The following is a 15,473-nucleotide window of genomic DNA, read 5'->3' on the forward strand; positions in this document are numbered from 1 at the left end:
CCAGGAGAGAGAGACAAACTGTGGCACTTCCTTTATTTGAGATGATAGATTCAGACAGATCTTCTATCCGTGCCAATACTGTTCAGGCAAACATTTGGATGCAATGAAAGTTTTCAGTAGTGCAAGAACTCAGAACTTCTTCCGAGTGCTGTATCCATCCTCCTGAAAAATGTATCACCCACCTACTAGCCAAGGTCAACAATAAAGAGGAGGAACACTAGAGGGATCCCAGGACAGTTTGCTTGTGTCACCATAACACTAGAAGTTACTACTCTAAGCACTGTTTGGAGCTATATTTTTGATATCAGCTTTGGCTTCTAGGTGTGCAGTAAACTTGGATAATCACATAGACCTAACAGAAACTATGGGGAAGTATCACTGTGAAGAGGAATTAAAACCACTTTTCTCCTCCTCCAATGGTATGTCCCCTTCTCTCCCCTACCCCAATCATGGGAAAGAAAGGAATACACATCACCCCTCTCACTTTTCTGGGGCTTGTTCTTCAGTGTCCGGGTGTTCCAGGATCTGTTAGATACAGGTGTATCAGGCAGAAGAAGTTAATGATATGTACTTTATTCACTGGTTCCACTTCCCAGTTTGGCTGGAGCATACCAAACAGAGTAAGAAGTGGAATGCCCAATCTATGGGTTGGGTTGCCCTCACCTAATTGCTAATTTGAATCTCCTTTGGCAAATACATTGCTGTGATCATGCTGTGATCTTTTCTCATTTTATCTTATGGTATAATTATTCCGTTTGTTCAAAATACAGAAGAATTGGAGTTGAAATTTTAAAAATGACAAAAGAAAATGTAGTTAAAAAGACACTAAGTTATTATAATTGACAATTTTTAAAATTTAATTTTTTTTGCACTTCTTTCAACTTGGACTGTGAAAACAAAGTGGCAAGTTCAGTTCTGTTTATAGTCAACTTCACTTTAGGGTTTTAGGACAATGCTACAACCTTTAGATTGCAAACACTGCAAGGGAGTATTTCTTGTTTTATTTTTAAACTGTTTTCCACTGGAACGAAAAAAAAAAAATCAGATTCGTTTCAATGGGTCTTAGGTTATGTAAACGCTTAAAAAATAATAATAATAATAATAATAATAATAATATGGACCAAATAAGACTTGACTGTGTCTCTTTATGGCAACCACTCACTCAGACTCACCCCACTGTGTTTTGGTACACCTCTACCCTGATATAACGCTGTCCTCGGGAGCCAAAAAACCTTACCGCATTATAGGTGAAACTGCATTGTATCGAACTTGCTTTGATCCACTGGAGTGCACAGCCCCCCCTCGGAGAGCTGCTTTACCGCATTATATCCGAATTCGTGTTATATCGGGTCACGTTATATTGGGGGTAGAGGTGTATTTATCCACACAGAACACTGTCACCTTACCTTTTATAAAACCCTATATTCTTTGCTTTTTGTTGTATATATCTCCACCTTGATACTATTTCAGGCTATATTTTTATGCTTGTATGTTATATGTAATTTTTACTTAGAGAAATAGCTTTTAATGAAGATGCAATTGTGTGAGTTTCATTTTCTTACCACTAATGCACAAGTCGGAGTTTTTCTGGGCCTAATAGTTTTTTTAATAATCAAAATTACATTAATTGTAACTGCCGCATTGAGTATTCTATTTGCCCAGTTCTAGCTTCTCCTTTCTCCAATAAAGTTTCACCACACCTTCTTTGAAAACAACTGAGTACACAATATGTTCACGATAACAAGATTATGCTAGCTCAGGTGTAACTTCAACTGTGGGAAGTTAAATAAAACACTTGTTCTTAGGCATCTGAGCAATCAGCCCACAGCAAAAAAGCCCTTAACTAAAGTAGGCTCTATTCATTTCAGCTTTCATTATACACTATATTAGGGCTAGTAGTTTGTAACAGTAAGATTTGAAAAGTCATGGTGTGATCATGGAAAAAAGGCACAAACTCAAATTTAAAGTAAAAATGTTATGTCATAAATTGCATTATTTTAATCAAATTATCCCCTATTATGCAATAAATGCAATTAAAACTATTTAATAACATTATTTAACAGTGTTAAAAATTTAATACATTACAAAACACTATCAGAATGCCTGTCAGTTCATCCGCAATAACACCCAGACCAGTATCTGCAACCTCTCTATCATCAAGTGACATGGTGGACTGATTTAAAATCAGAGCAATTAAAAATCAGTGATTTTAATCATGATTTAAAATCAAGCAAGCAGGAAACCATAATTTAAATAATCCATTTTAATCTTGTTTTGCATTTGTACTTTTTAATTATTTTCCTAAAGACTGATTCTCCATGGCTGGCAACCATTAAAACATGTTAAATTTGCAACTGAATTTGGAACTTTTCGCTAACCTGGACACACTATATCTACACACATTGATTTAAGCCACGGTTTCTCAAACAGGGGTCGCCGCTTGTGTAGGGAAAGCCCCTGGCGAGCCGGGCTGGATTGTTTACCTGTCCCGTCCGCAGGTCCAGCCGATCGCGGCTCCCACTGGCCGCGGATCGCTGCTCCGGGCCAATGGGAGCTGCTGGAAGTGGCGCGGGCCAAAGGATTTACTGGCCACCCTTCCTACAGCCCCCATTGGCTCAGAGCAGCGATCCGCGGCCCTGCGGACGGGGCAGGTAAACAAAACGGCCCGGCCCACCCGGGGCTTTCCCTACACAAGCGGCGACCCCTGTTTGAAAAACCCTGATTTAAGCAATTATATAGCTTAACACACATTTGCAATCATCATTTTTACTTTTTTTATGATGATAGAAAATGGTAAATGAAACATTTCTTATTAACTAGAGGATGATTCATTTTTACTCATAATTTGTGTCAGGCTCTATTTGGCTAGAAATTGGAATTACATTAAAATGCACAAAACCAACATTTAAATGTTTTCTTGATTTTTTTAATGTTAACCTTAAATGAGCTGGACATGTAAGACAAAGTTAATTAAAACAAGTTTTGCATTTAAAACTAACTGATTTATTCAATAAAAGTAGTATTATTTATAGCTAGTGATTTAAACAGAGTTTTTCTAGTCAACATATCCTTCAACATTTTAGAACTAATAGATCTCATTCTCTCATATCTAGTTTTTATTTGCAGATTGAAAGAGAAAAATGCACCAATGCTTGTTTTCAACTCCATATCCATTTCTTAACTTTGAATGAACTAGTCATTGAACTGAACCAGCTGAATAAATTGAAAAGAAGAAAATATCCTCTGTGTTCCTGCAAAAAAAGCTACTGATGTCAAAAGTTAGTTTAGTACTTCAGCAAACTCTGGTTTTAGGTGTTTAGCTACTGACTTCCAACAGTCTAATAGCATGACTTGCTTTAAACCTTTGGCAGCAAACTTACTGCTTATTTATTTAATTTAAATTATTTTAATAAATTATAGTAAATTTTAGGCCTGAATACACGTTGTCATAATTTCAAATTTCAACAGGATTATTTTTAAAAAGAAAAATGTATTTACATTTTTGAAATCTGATTTTTTTTAAATCATTGATTTTTATCTACTTTGCCATGTAACACCATTAGCCCTCATTTATTGATTCCTAATCCCTCAAACTATTACACAGCCGAGGGGCAGGAGGTTTTCGACCTTCTGAACGAGGAGTTGCTCGTGAGAAGGGTCCCTAAGGAGGGACGGGGAAGAGGGGTGAGAGGAGTGGTTGGTGGTAAACTGTAGGGTATAGCCCGACAAAACTGTATCAAGCAGCCAACAATCCAAGGTGATATGAGCCCAGACCGACCAGAAAAGGAGATGGTGGTTGAGAAAGGGGAGGGACGGATCCACCAGACTGGCCATCCTCAGGCGCACCCTCAAAACAACTGCTTTTGGCCTCCCTGGATTCGGGGAGAGTCAGGTTATGTAGCCAGGCGGGAAGAAGACAGGTATCACTACTTATGACCCTTGTCTTTATCCTGTAGGAGCCCACTCTGGGAGTTCCCCAGGACCTAGACTGCTGAGGGGGAGGAGGCAGCAAAGGACAGAAAGGCTTCCTGGACTGTTGCGGGGGATGAAGGCCAAGGGAGCAGAGGGGGCTCAGGAGTCTTTAAGGCAGTGTAGCCATGAGTCCATAAGCTCAGAGAAGAGCCCCGTGCCATCAAAAGGGAAGTCTTGGATCGTGGCCTGCATCTCTTGGGACAATCCAGAGGACTGCAGCCAAGAGCTGCGTCTCATGGCCACCACAGATATGACCACCCAGGCCGCCGAGTCAGTGGCGACCCAGGCCATTTGGAGTACCCCCCCGGCGACCAATGTGCCTTCATCCACCAGCGTGGCAAACTTCTGGGCATGATCTTGTGGGAGGGCCTCTCTGAATTTATTCAGGGAGTCCCAGAGATTGAAATTATAGCGTCCCAGCAGACCTGGTGATTAGAGACCCCGAATTGTAGGCTTGCCGTCGAATAAACTTTTCTGCCAAACTAATCAAGTCTTTTGGCCTCTTTGTTCTTCGGCATGCTGCTAACTTGACATTCACTGTCCCTTTCATTACTGCGGACACAACCAGTGGTGCTGCAGGGGGATGCATATAGAGATATTCAAATCCCTTTGCAGGGATGTAGTGTATTTCTTTTCCACCTTCTTAGAAGTCGGCGGAATAGAGGGGGGGTTTGCCACAATGACTTGTCAATTTTAAGGATCCCCGGGTATACAGGCAATGCGACCCGAGCAGGGGCCGAAATGAAACTGAAGAGGTCGTTGGCCTCCTCAGCCTGGAGGTTTAAGTTCTCAGCCACCCATTGAAGGAGGGCATGGTGCTCCTTAAAGTCATCAGGGCACAATGATGAGGACTGTTCCAGAGGAGCGCATTCCCCCTCCAAGGCTCCTTTGGTGCTGGGGTCCGGTGCGCTGGTGCCGCGTCTGGCTCAGTACCATGCTCTGGCTGCGGTGGCACCATTACTGGCTTATCCAAGGCAGCCAGGGAGGGCTGAGAATATGTGACTGGCATCACCGGCACCCCCCCCAGGGGTTCCAGTACTGCCACTGGGTAAGCCACTGTCCCTGCTGCGACGACACTGTGGTTGGTGTCATAGGAGAAGAATTCCCTGGTTGGGGTGCCGGGCTAAATTCTTGTTCTGATCTGGATCACTGTCTCTCCGGCAACCACAGTGGCAACCAGGGTTTGCCTGCTGAGGCAAAGGCAAGTAGCGATGTCTGCCAGAGGAGCGGTACCAGGGAGACCGGGACTGGTGCCGTGATTCCGAGCAGCCCCTCCAGGACAGTGACTGACGACTAGGAGACCACCTGGGAGAGAGTGACCGGGGACTAGGTGACCTGTGGCCGGAAGTCCGCCAATACTTGCAGTATGGGGAACGGTGTTGCGGCTCTGGCGTCCCACGCCTAGTAGGTGGGGAGCGCGTTGGAGACCTGGGTTGTCTAGCTGGAGAGCTAGGATACGGTGCTAGGGTCCAAGGTCACGGAGATGGGGATATGCACCTGCAGTCCGGTGATCGGGGGTGCTCTGCCCTTCTATGAGGCTGCACTCCCATAGGCTTTCCCTTCGGTGGTGGAATCGTAGCCAGGACAGTCACTTGGTGCGGTGCCTGCAGAGTCAGTCTGCTTTCCTCTTTGGCCGCCGGTACAGCTTCGGGTCCTGACGGCCCTGGGAGAGGCTGGGGACCTTCGCTCCTTCCCGGGGTTGGATCCCTGGCCAGGCTCGGGGGTCCAACCTCAGCGCTATCCCCATGAAGCCTCACGATGGAGTATGGCCTAACAAAGGTCATTTGCCCACAGACCCCCGGTCCTTTGGTGCCAAGGGGCTCCTCTTCTTCTGGCGCTTCTTCGGCACCAGCAATGGGGAACAGTGCAGGGTGAAGCGCTTCGCACCGAAGCCAAAGTACTCAGTGTAGGTTCTGCGGTGGAGGGCTCCGACATGGGTCAGAGCGCAGCCTCCAGGAAGAGGGCCCTTAAGCGGATATCCCACTGTATACAGGGACAAAAGTTCTTACAAATTCGGCACTTGTCCTTTCTTTAGGCTTCCCACAAACACTTCAGGCAGCTGTCTTGGGAGCCACTCATAGTCATCAGCATCCTGCATGACGCACATGGCTTGAAGCTGGGTGAGCATGGGATGCCCCACTCGGAGGCGAAGTCCCAGCCAGGACTCTACGTACCCTAACTTACTAACTGCTAACTATGTACAGAATACGTAGAACAAAGGACTATGAATAACCGCTAACGTTCTTACTAAAGACACGACAAGGCACTCCAACCAACCGTCGCGGGCAGTAAGAAGGAACTGAGTGGACATAAGGTCGGTGGCGTCTAATATACCGACACATGAGCGCAGCACTCAAGGGGTGCCACAGCCGACCTTAGGGATACCACTAAGGCAAAAGTCTCCAACAACTGTGCACATGGGCACGCACACACCTAGAATGGAATAGACATGAGCAAGCACTTGAAGAAGAACCATGACTCCTGTGCAAAAATGGCTGCATTCATAATTATGAAAAATCATATGGTTACTTTAAAAGCCATTCCATTTAACAGGTCAAGATGAGTTAAGAGTTTACAATTCTGAAGTTCTTTTCAAAGCGTAGCAAATGCCAATATTAACCATAACGACAATGCAGTAATACACAGTGGTGCCCTTCAGCTGCAAAAGATAATACATAATTTTATGTAGATTTTTTCACTGCTCCCGTAAAGGACTAAAAAATATTTCCTTGTTCATTTTGTTCTTTTGCACTAGACAAACATTGGGGTTTTTAATGAAGCTTAAACCACCTAGCTAAATTTCATTTGCTTCTTTCTTGTGCACTAAAAATTATTTAAATCAGCAAAAAAAAGAGCAGAATTCTGCACAGCTAGCATACCAAAAAAAGAAGAAATACATCAACTACAGGGTTTAGGCTTCTCATGTAGTTTAAGGCAAGAAACCTTATACAACAATAACCACCTAAATATATCATGTACCAATAGCCTGCTAATCTACAGTCTTTGTGGCTTACTGAAATCATATTGTCTGTGATGGTTTTAGTAATGTTGTGCTGTGATAATTATTTATGATTTATTATTTTAGGAACGATACAAAATATTAAGAATGTGATGACTGTACATTTGATTTTGAATAAAGAGTTTTATTTATCACACAAGTGATCTTTTTTTAACTCAGTACAGCGTCAGATCACTGAACAAATCTTATGTAAATAGTTAATGTTATCATTACTTAAAATTCTAAGTGCTAGACCAGAATACAGTCCCTCACTTCTGGGAATCTAGTATGCTGGGTGTGGGAAGAAGGGGGAGCAAAAGGATTGTTTAAATAGCTAGTAGTACCCCTGCTAGCTGCAAAGTGGCAAGGATGGCTCCCCACTTCTGCCCCAAGGATTGCCCTGGCACAAGTTTTGATAGGGAAAGTGAATCTTCAGGACTGAGAAGAATATAGAAAAAAGTAAGATGTAGGTCTACATTTTTGAATGTCACTAATGAGTTTGAGTGCCCAACTTGAAACACCTTGAAGGGGCTTGATTTTCAGGGCTGGGTGTTCAGTCTTTTCTGAAAGTCAGGCTCCTTTAAAATTTCAAGATTGGCCCCCAAAAAAATGAAGCACCAAAAATAACTTGTAACTTTTGAAAATCTAGATCCTAGTGATTAATAACTATTTATATTTAGTTATAACTTGTTATTTAATATTATAATAAAAAAAATAAAAATACTTACATCTGTTTAAAAAGTTGTCTATATTTTTGTTTTTTCTTAAGGCAGGAAAATCCAAATCATACACCAAAGCATCTAATCCATCCTGAACAAAGAGAAGCACAAACAAAATTATATATCCTTTTGAAACACAATTATGTTAATCATAGAGACAAGACAAACAATTGTCCTTGCCAAATTTCCACATTAATGGGATGAAGATTATTATGCAATTAGCAAATTTAAATATATTTAAAGGCAATATACTGTGATTCAGCTTTTATTCCACCTCTTTCACCAGAAAGCCTGTCTACAACACAGTCTCCATGCATCCCATAAAGGAAAGAAACAGAAAAAGATGGACAAACATAATTAACTCATATGTTTGAAAAGAAAAAAAGCATGCCATTTCTGAAGTACTCTTCTTGTACTTTATTACTGTGTTTCATTCTAGAAAGTGAAAAAAATATAATTTTGACATGGACTAATGCGCACTGCTGACAAAGAGTAAAAAGTATATCAGATAGCAAGAAGTAGAGGCCCTGTAAATGTCAGAGGCTAATTGTGAGAGAGAAAAACACGATGTTAATTTAAGGCCAAGCTTCAACCAAGTTGAGTTCCAACATTAGATTCTTTTTATATTCAGATCATTTTTCAAATTTACACAGCAGGGACTTCATCCCGCAAACACGTATGTCACTTCATGCATGTGTATGCTCTCATGGAACTCAATGGGACTACTCATAAGCATGTGAGTTACTTTATGTACAAGTGTTTTGCTGCAACAAAGCCTAGCACAGGATCAGAAACAGCCAGCCATGGGTTCTCTAGCTACTACAAAACTGCAAATTATTAGGGCTTGTCTTGATAAACAGTGAGTGACAAGTTGGGGTGTAAATGTACAGCACACAAGCCGCATACTAACTGTCCATATGGGCCCTGTTATTGCACACTAAAAGTTCCATAGTGCATATGAAAGTTATTTCCAAGTGGAATAGATCAAAGCACATTAGGGAACCTGCAGTGCACAGTAATAGTGGCCACATGCAATGTTAATGCTCTGCATGCTAGTGCACTGTATATTTACACTGTATATATTACACTCTAACTTGCCGCTCACTAACTGTTCATCTAGACAAACCTTAAGATACTCAAGAACAAGCATAAATGCATACAACCAGATACTTTGCAGGCCTTATGAAGTGCCTTTTCCAATAGGAGCGGAGTGTGCTCTTAACTTCACAGGAAGCATACAGCACCTCACATGGTTATGTCCAACATCTCTGATAATAAAACAAACTCTCTACCTCCCAACAACAAATGGCACCTCAGCTAATAAAGGCCCATCAAGTGTCCTGGATGACTAAACCTCAGAAAATTCAGTTAAAACTGTGTTGAAAAACCGTCTTTTGCAGTCAGATAATGTTTAAATGGCAATTACAAAAATAAATTAGAGAGTGAATTGTGCTAGTGCAAGGTCTGAGACTTTCTAGATTAAGTCTTTGACTAATACCTTAAAATAAACCCACACTACCGATCTAAGGGATCAATATCCCACAAACTTGCATGGCTGAAAATAAATGCTATGGCATACACCATTTGAAAGTCTAGTTTTTCAAAAAGCATTCCATTACACAGCACAAACAAAAGCAAATCTTTCTGATTAAAAAAACTAAAAGACAAAAACAAAAAAACTTTCCCTGCACTTTCAATTTCAACCTGATTTTACTGTCCCCCATCTCAAAAAATTTCAGAGCTAGAATTAATGCCATCTGAATGAAAGCTTGGAATCCATACGTTCGAATGACGAAGTATGAATCTTTAACTTCAGAGGTTTGAGTGACGAGTGTTAAAAATTATACCAGAATTAAATTTAGTGATGGTAATGGGAATAAAGATAAGAGGGTAATTAGAATAACCTGACTTTCAAGCATGGATGCTATCACACTTATTAAATTCATTACTTTTTTTTTTAAAGTTGCTGCTGAATGTTAATCATTTGTACAATACCTAACACAATGCAGTCTCAGTACTGTTTGGAGCTCTTAGGCACTACTCTAATATAAATAAAACAACTAAGTAGAATCTCTCAATATTTTCAAAAACGACAAGGAGTTCGGTGGCACCTTAAAGACTAACAGATTTATTTGGGCACAAGTATTCGTGGGTAAAAAACCACTTCTTCAGATGCACGGAGTGAAAATTACAGATGCAGGAATTATACAATGACACATGAAGAGAAGGGAGTTGCCTCACAAGTGAAGAACCAGTGTTGGCAGGGCCAATTCGATCAGGGTGGATATAGTCCACTCCCAATAACAGATGAGGAGGTGTTAATTCCAGGAGAGGCAGAGCTGCTTTTGTAATGAGCCAGCCACTCACAGTCCCTATTCAAGTCCAAATTAATGGTGTTAAATTTGCAGATGAATTTAATGTTTTTGTGGATACAGATTAACATGGCTACCCCCGATAGTCAATATTTTCACAAAACTTAAAGAAAAGTTAATATTTATACTTCTCCTGTAATTCTCTTTTACAGTAAAGAGGGAGAGGCTTTCAGGACCTATACTCCTTTTGGTCCTGGAGTAGTGATCAGAAAGATAAATGATCAATAACTGGATAATACAGTATACTAACTATTTTTATGGATCAATAGTTTGGAGGAAAAGACAAGAAGTCTGAAACAATTTACACCCCAAAGAGAAATGGTAATGAAGATACACAACATGAAAATGTGAAAACTAACAAAAAAAAATTGTTTACTAAATTAATGAAAGTTACATTTTCCAGATTTTGCCTGGAAAATCTAATAAAAGGAAAACAATCCTTTAAACCTGATGGTGTTAACAAAAGAACAGGATAATAATCCCGGGCCATACTGTGATCTAGCTAATGTGCCTAAGCAAGGGAGTAATTTGCTTTAGGCATACCAGCAAAAATACTTCTCCCAAAAGCAAGGGTGGGGGGAAAGAGGGGAATGAAGAACCAGATTCCTTGTCTGCTCCTGGGGTAATGCAACTACCTGCTTGCTGCCTCTAGCTCAGGGCTTGCAGAAAAGCCACAATTTAGCCCTTTCTTTGAAAAACAAACCTAAAATATTGCATATGATCACGTGTGCCAAATTAGAATATCTGCAGGATTGTACATTTTCCTCACTTTCTTTTCAAAATATTAAGATGTACAGTAAGTCTAGTTCAATAAGAATCTAAAAATGTACATACACCTCTACCTCGCTATAACGCGACCCGATATAACAAATTCAGATGTAATGCGGTAAAGCAGTGCTCCGGGGGGGGGCAGGGCCACGCACTCTGGTGGATCAAAGCAAGTTCAATATAACGTGGTTTCACCTATAATGCGTAAGATTTTTTGGCTCCCAAGGACAGCGTTATATCGAGGTAGAGGTGTATATTTGAGGTTTGTTTCAAAAATAAGGGTGAGACACAATCCATAAGAAGTCCACAACTATGGCAGGTGAGAATGGATTTTAAATACAGATTAGTCATACACAGTACATGTGAACAGAGTCATATACAGAATTAATCCAAAAACACAACTGTGTTCATAGTAGGCCACAAACACTTCTCAGATCATCACTGTTTTACTTGGAGGCACCCATCTCTATCAAAGATCAACTATAAAGGATGGCTAAATTGATACTGAACCATGTCAAGCTATTCAACAATCTGAAGTTCTTGGACAGGGTAACTTATTTGGTGGATTGGGGGAAATGTGGTGGACATAATATACCCAGACTTCAGCCAGGCTTGAGACACTGTCTCACATAACATCCTGATAAGTAAGATGGGGAAATACGGGCTCAGCAGAACTACCAATAGAGGATACATAATTGGTTAAAAAACCACAATCAAAGAGTAACTATTAATAGAATGATGTCAGATTGGTGGGAAGTCTCAAGTGGGGTTCCACAGGGATCTGTCCTGTGTCCACTTTTGAGGATAGAGCTAAAATTCAAAGAGATCTTGATAAATTGGAGAACTGAGCTATAAACAAAATGAAATTCAACAAAGACAAATGAAAGGTGCTACACTGAGGGAAGAAAATCCAAATGCACAAATACAGACTAGGGCAGGGGTTCTCAAACTGGCGGTTGGGACCTCTCAGGGGGTTGCAAGGTTATTACATGGGGGGTTGTGAGCTGTCAGCCTCCACCCCAACCCCTGCTTTGCCTCCAGCATTTATAATGGTGTTAAATATATTTTAAAAAGTGTTTTTAATTTATAGGGGGGGAGCTCACACTCAGAGGCTTGCTATGTGAAAGGGTCACCAGTAAAAAAAAGTTTGAGAGCCACTGGATTAGGGTATAACTAGCTTTGCATCAACACTGAGAAGGATTTGGGATTTGTGGTGGATCATAACCTCAACATGAGTCAACAATGCAATACGATTGCAAAAAAAGCAAATGCAATTTTAGGTTGCATTAACATAGGCATAGAGTCCTGTGGCACCTTACAGATTAACAGACGTATAGGAGCATGAGCTTTCGTGGGTGAATGCTCACTTCTTTGGAAGCATCCGAAGAAGTGGGCATTCACCCACGAAAGCTCATGCTCCTATACGCCTGTTAGTCTGTAAGGTGCCACAGGACTCTCTGCTGCTTTTACAGATCCAGACTAACACGGCTACCCCTTTGATACTTAACATAGGCATGGCATGCAAATCACGGGAGGCGATAGTACCACTCTACTTGGTGCTGGTTAGGTCTCAGCTGGAATTCTGAATCCAATTTTGGCCACCAATGTATAGAAAGGATGTAGAGAAACTTGGAAATAATCCAGATGCGAGCAACAAAGATAATCAAAGGGATAGAATGCAAGCCATATGACCAAAGGCTGAAGGAACTGGGTATGTTTAGTTTGGAAAAGAGGAGATTAAGGGGGGACATGACAGTAGTCTTCAAATACTTGAAAGGCTGCCATTAAAAAAGATGGAGAAAAGTTATTCTCTCTTTCCATAGAAGGCAGCACAAGAGGCAATGGGTTCAAACTACAGTATGTCAGAAAAACTTCCTAACTGTAAGAACAGCAAGAGAATGAAACAGACTACCTAGCGAGGTTGTGGAAGCACCTTCATGAGAGGTTTTCAAAAGGAGGCTGGATAGCCATCTATCTTGGATGGTTTAGATACAACAAATCCTGCATCTTGACCGAAGGTTAGACTAGATGACCCTTGCAGTCTCGTCTAACCCTATGATTCTAAGTATTTAATATATGAGGTATTAGTATGTAAAAATGAGGTAGATTTGTTTTTGTTTTTTTCTATTTTGATAAAGCTTGTTTAAAACCTATTAGCTCAGATGGCAGAGCTTGCAAACTCCGCAGGCTGTGCACGAATGGAATGAGATGATACTCGAACTCTGGTAATTACACAGTTACACCAACAGGGGAGTGAACAGGAAAGAAATATGAGCACCAGAAGTGAAAAATGCCTTTTAGCGAATCAATGGAAACAATGAATATGGAGATTGGGGAGAGTGGAGCAGCTATGGTATATTAGTAGTTATACCTGCAAGAAAGTGAATGGAAAGTAGAAAGTGGTGCATGAACTCTGCTTATTCTTTATTCCCAGCCTGGGCCAGGATTGGCTGCAGAGAGATACACACCTCTCTCCGCATTCTAGTTTCCCTCTTTTTTTTCTAATCTTTCCAGTCATTTTGGCTATCTAACTTCCCTCTAAGTTAAACAAGTAGATACCCCTTTTTCTAAAGGCATCAAGTGCTCATGTACTCTTACACAAAAGAAAGCAGTGATGCACCATTACCAGTAGTCGCACAGCCCCTAGCCCACCTTTCAACTTTAACCTAGCTTTGCATGACTAGTAGGGAAGACAGTGTGTCACAGGTCTAATGGAAATCATGTATTTCATTTACATTTTTGAAACTTTGAAAGGGTCAAAAAGTGCTTCCCCAAGAGTGATGTGTGTGGTGGTGGAAGAAGCTAAATACAGCCTCATTTTGGAGTCACTGTGATGACTCCATACTACTACTATGTTGACTGGCCTGAGGATCTCACAGGCAATTCACTCAACTACTACCTTTATGCTCTGATCCATCCCTAATTTAATCTGATCATGGTTTGTCCAGTCTCAAAGTCCTTTTCTCCCACTGTTTGGTCCTTTTTGTAAATCTAGCTTAGGTTCCTGTGCCCCATAGCCTGCACCCCCAGCCGGAGCCCTCACCCCCTGCCCCAGCCTGGTGCCCCCCTCCCACCCTGAACTCATTTCTGGCCCAACCTCAGAGCCCCATCCCCCCAGCTGGAGCTCACCCCCCCACTCTCAATTCTGTGAGCATTCATGGCCCACCATACAATTTCCATACCGAGAGGTGGTCCTCAGGCCAAAAAGTTTGCCCACCCATTATAAATTCTTTCCTCCTGCTAAGTTTATTTCTTAATGCTTGTTTTAGTATCACACATTACAAATCTTTACGTTTTGTAAAATAAAATTAAACTTTCAGGAAGATATGAGAGTTGTGTTTCTCTTTAGTTGCCTGAAATACCTTACCCTAATTATTCTATACCATCTGCCAATTTCTAATATAGTTAAACTATATTAACTCGATCATCTACTCCCCCCATCCAAATAAGACAATTTCTGCAAAACAATCTCAACAACACTGATTGGTATTATTTTCATTCATCCAGATTATATTCATATCTTGTGTAACAGATTCTTCTGTCATTGGACTAAATATTCTAGAAAAAAGGTTTCTAGACCTAGGGCTGCAAAGATATATGTGGTACAAATTTGGAAGGTTAACTGATAAAGCACTGTCTTCCTAACTCTTATATAGTGCTTTACAGCATATTCCTTTTCTTTATATAACATATGTTTGGAGATGATAAAATATTTTAAAATCTCTATAAATTAAGAATAAATTACTGGCTTTATCAAACTAATAACTAGTATAATTTTTATCAGAATTCCATCAATACAATATTCTATGTAGGTTTTCAGAACCTTAACCCCTCCCCCAGAAAAAAAACACTTAATATTTTTGAAAAATATGTATCGTGACCTTGGGGAATTTTCAGCTACAATTGTATCTTTTGCATTATTTTGATAGGATAATGATTTTTTCCAATTTTTTGATATGGCAAACAATCATGCTTACATAAAAGAATTTTCTACTAAGCTAACTATCAAAGTTGTTTAGCAGCATTTGAAAGTCTGCTAAGAATTAATCTTGATTTAACAGACTACTTTTCCCTTAAGATTTTGAGCCAGGCAGGATTTTCAGATGTGAAAGTATACTCATCACTGCTATTACTGCTTTAAATTTTGCAAAATTTTCAACTTGGAAAAAAGTAACATTCAAAATATACAAGTTATGTTCATTGCAGTGAAGAGCTCTCTTCATTTTTCCACCTGCAGGAAAATTTTTTCTTCAAACTGTCTAAAGACCAAGAACCACAACCTCTTCCCTTCCCCATTATTTTACATTCACACCTTCTTGACTCCAAATTTGATTTATACCATGGAGCATGAAAATTCTATTTGCTTTAATCTCATCAAATGTAAATGTGGATATTTTCATTACATAAAATGTCTAATCCTTTTCCTGATTCCCACTATCCCTCAATGTGAAGATGTCTGCCAAGGATTGATGATTTTTTAAGTTTTAAATCTGCCCTGCAGATTTCCCACAGGAGTGACAGGTGTAATCTTGGAGGAGACATAGTTGTTGGCTGGACTGTTCTGCCCTCTTTCCTCCTTTGTTGCTTCTGTGTCTCATAAGCACATCTGTTCTCCTGAAAGCGAGCTGTGGTGTGGCACCACTG

General features: G+C 40.5%; 1 protein-coding gene across 2 annotated transcripts in view; it reads right to left on the minus strand.

Moving 5' to 3' along the window:
* Positions 1-15,473, minus strand: part of ROCK1 (Rho associated coiled-coil containing protein kinase 1) — a 182,948-nt gene that overhangs the window by 113,187 nt on the left and 54,288 nt on the right. For both annotated transcript variants that reach the window (XM_034762738.1, XM_034762739.1), the window contains exon 2: positions 7,699-7,780. In XM_034762738.1, coding sequence (XP_034618629.1) covers positions 7,699-7,780 — 82 coding nt within the window. The remainder of the gene's footprint in view (positions 1-7,698; positions 7,781-15,473) is intronic.

Source organism: Trachemys scripta, chromosome 2 (assembly GCF_013100865.1).
Source record: "Trachemys scripta elegans isolate TJP31775 chromosome 2, CAS_Tse_1.0, whole genome shotgun sequence".
Lineage (NCBI taxonomy): Eukaryota > Metazoa > Chordata > Testudines > Emydidae > Trachemys > Trachemys scripta.